Source organism: Chiloscyllium plagiosum, unplaced genomic scaffold (genome assembly GCF_004010195.1).
Source record: "Chiloscyllium plagiosum isolate BGI_BamShark_2017 unplaced genomic scaffold, ASM401019v2 scaf_94890, whole genome shotgun sequence".
NCBI lineage: Eukaryota > Metazoa > Chordata > Chondrichthyes > Orectolobiformes > Hemiscylliidae > Chiloscyllium > Chiloscyllium plagiosum.
The window spans coordinates 1-502 of record NW_025181728.1 but is presented as its reverse complement, the minus strand read 5'-3'; the positions used below and the strand labels follow the sequence as shown (position 1 = coordinate 502).

Genomic DNA, 502 nt, shown 5'->3' with positions numbered 1-502 from the left:
AATGAAAGTGAATAAATCCCAAATTAAAAATGGCATATTTTAATATTTAGTGAAATCGCGATATTGATTCTGGATTTTTATAGTTGATTTATATTTGTCTCAAATATTTTGCAGTGATTAATCCACGGGAGCCATCAGTGTCTGTGCTCCTGCCACCAACAGAAGAAATCTCCGCTGAAAGGGTTCTCTCCCTCACCTGTTTAGTGAGAGGTTTCTCCCCCCGAGAGATCTTCGTTAAGTGGACAAACAATGGCGAGCCTGTAAATCCCAGTAACTACAAGAACACCGAGGTAATAGTGGAGAGCGACATCACCTCCTTCTTCATGTCCAGTCTGTTATCCATTACAGCAGAAGACTGGGCCAGTGGTGCTTCTTACTCCTGTGTGGTGGGACATGAAGTGATTCCGTTGAAGATCATCAACAGAACAGTCAATAAATCCAGCGGTAAACCAAGTTTTATAAACATTTTGCTTGCACTGATGGACACTGTTAATTCATGTCA

At 41.0% G+C, this 502-nt stretch overlaps 1 gene segment (V, D, J or C); it reads left to right on the top strand.

The window, feature by feature from the left end:
- Positions 1-488, top strand: part of LOC122545452 — a gene marked incomplete at both ends in the record, with an annotated part of 2,438 nt that extends 1,950 nt beyond the window's left edge. Inside the window, 1 exon segment of the C gene segment in view lies at positions 115-488. Within this exon segment, the coding sequence occupies positions 115-488 (374 nt within the window).
- Between the last annotated feature and the right edge of the window lie 14 nt (positions 489-502).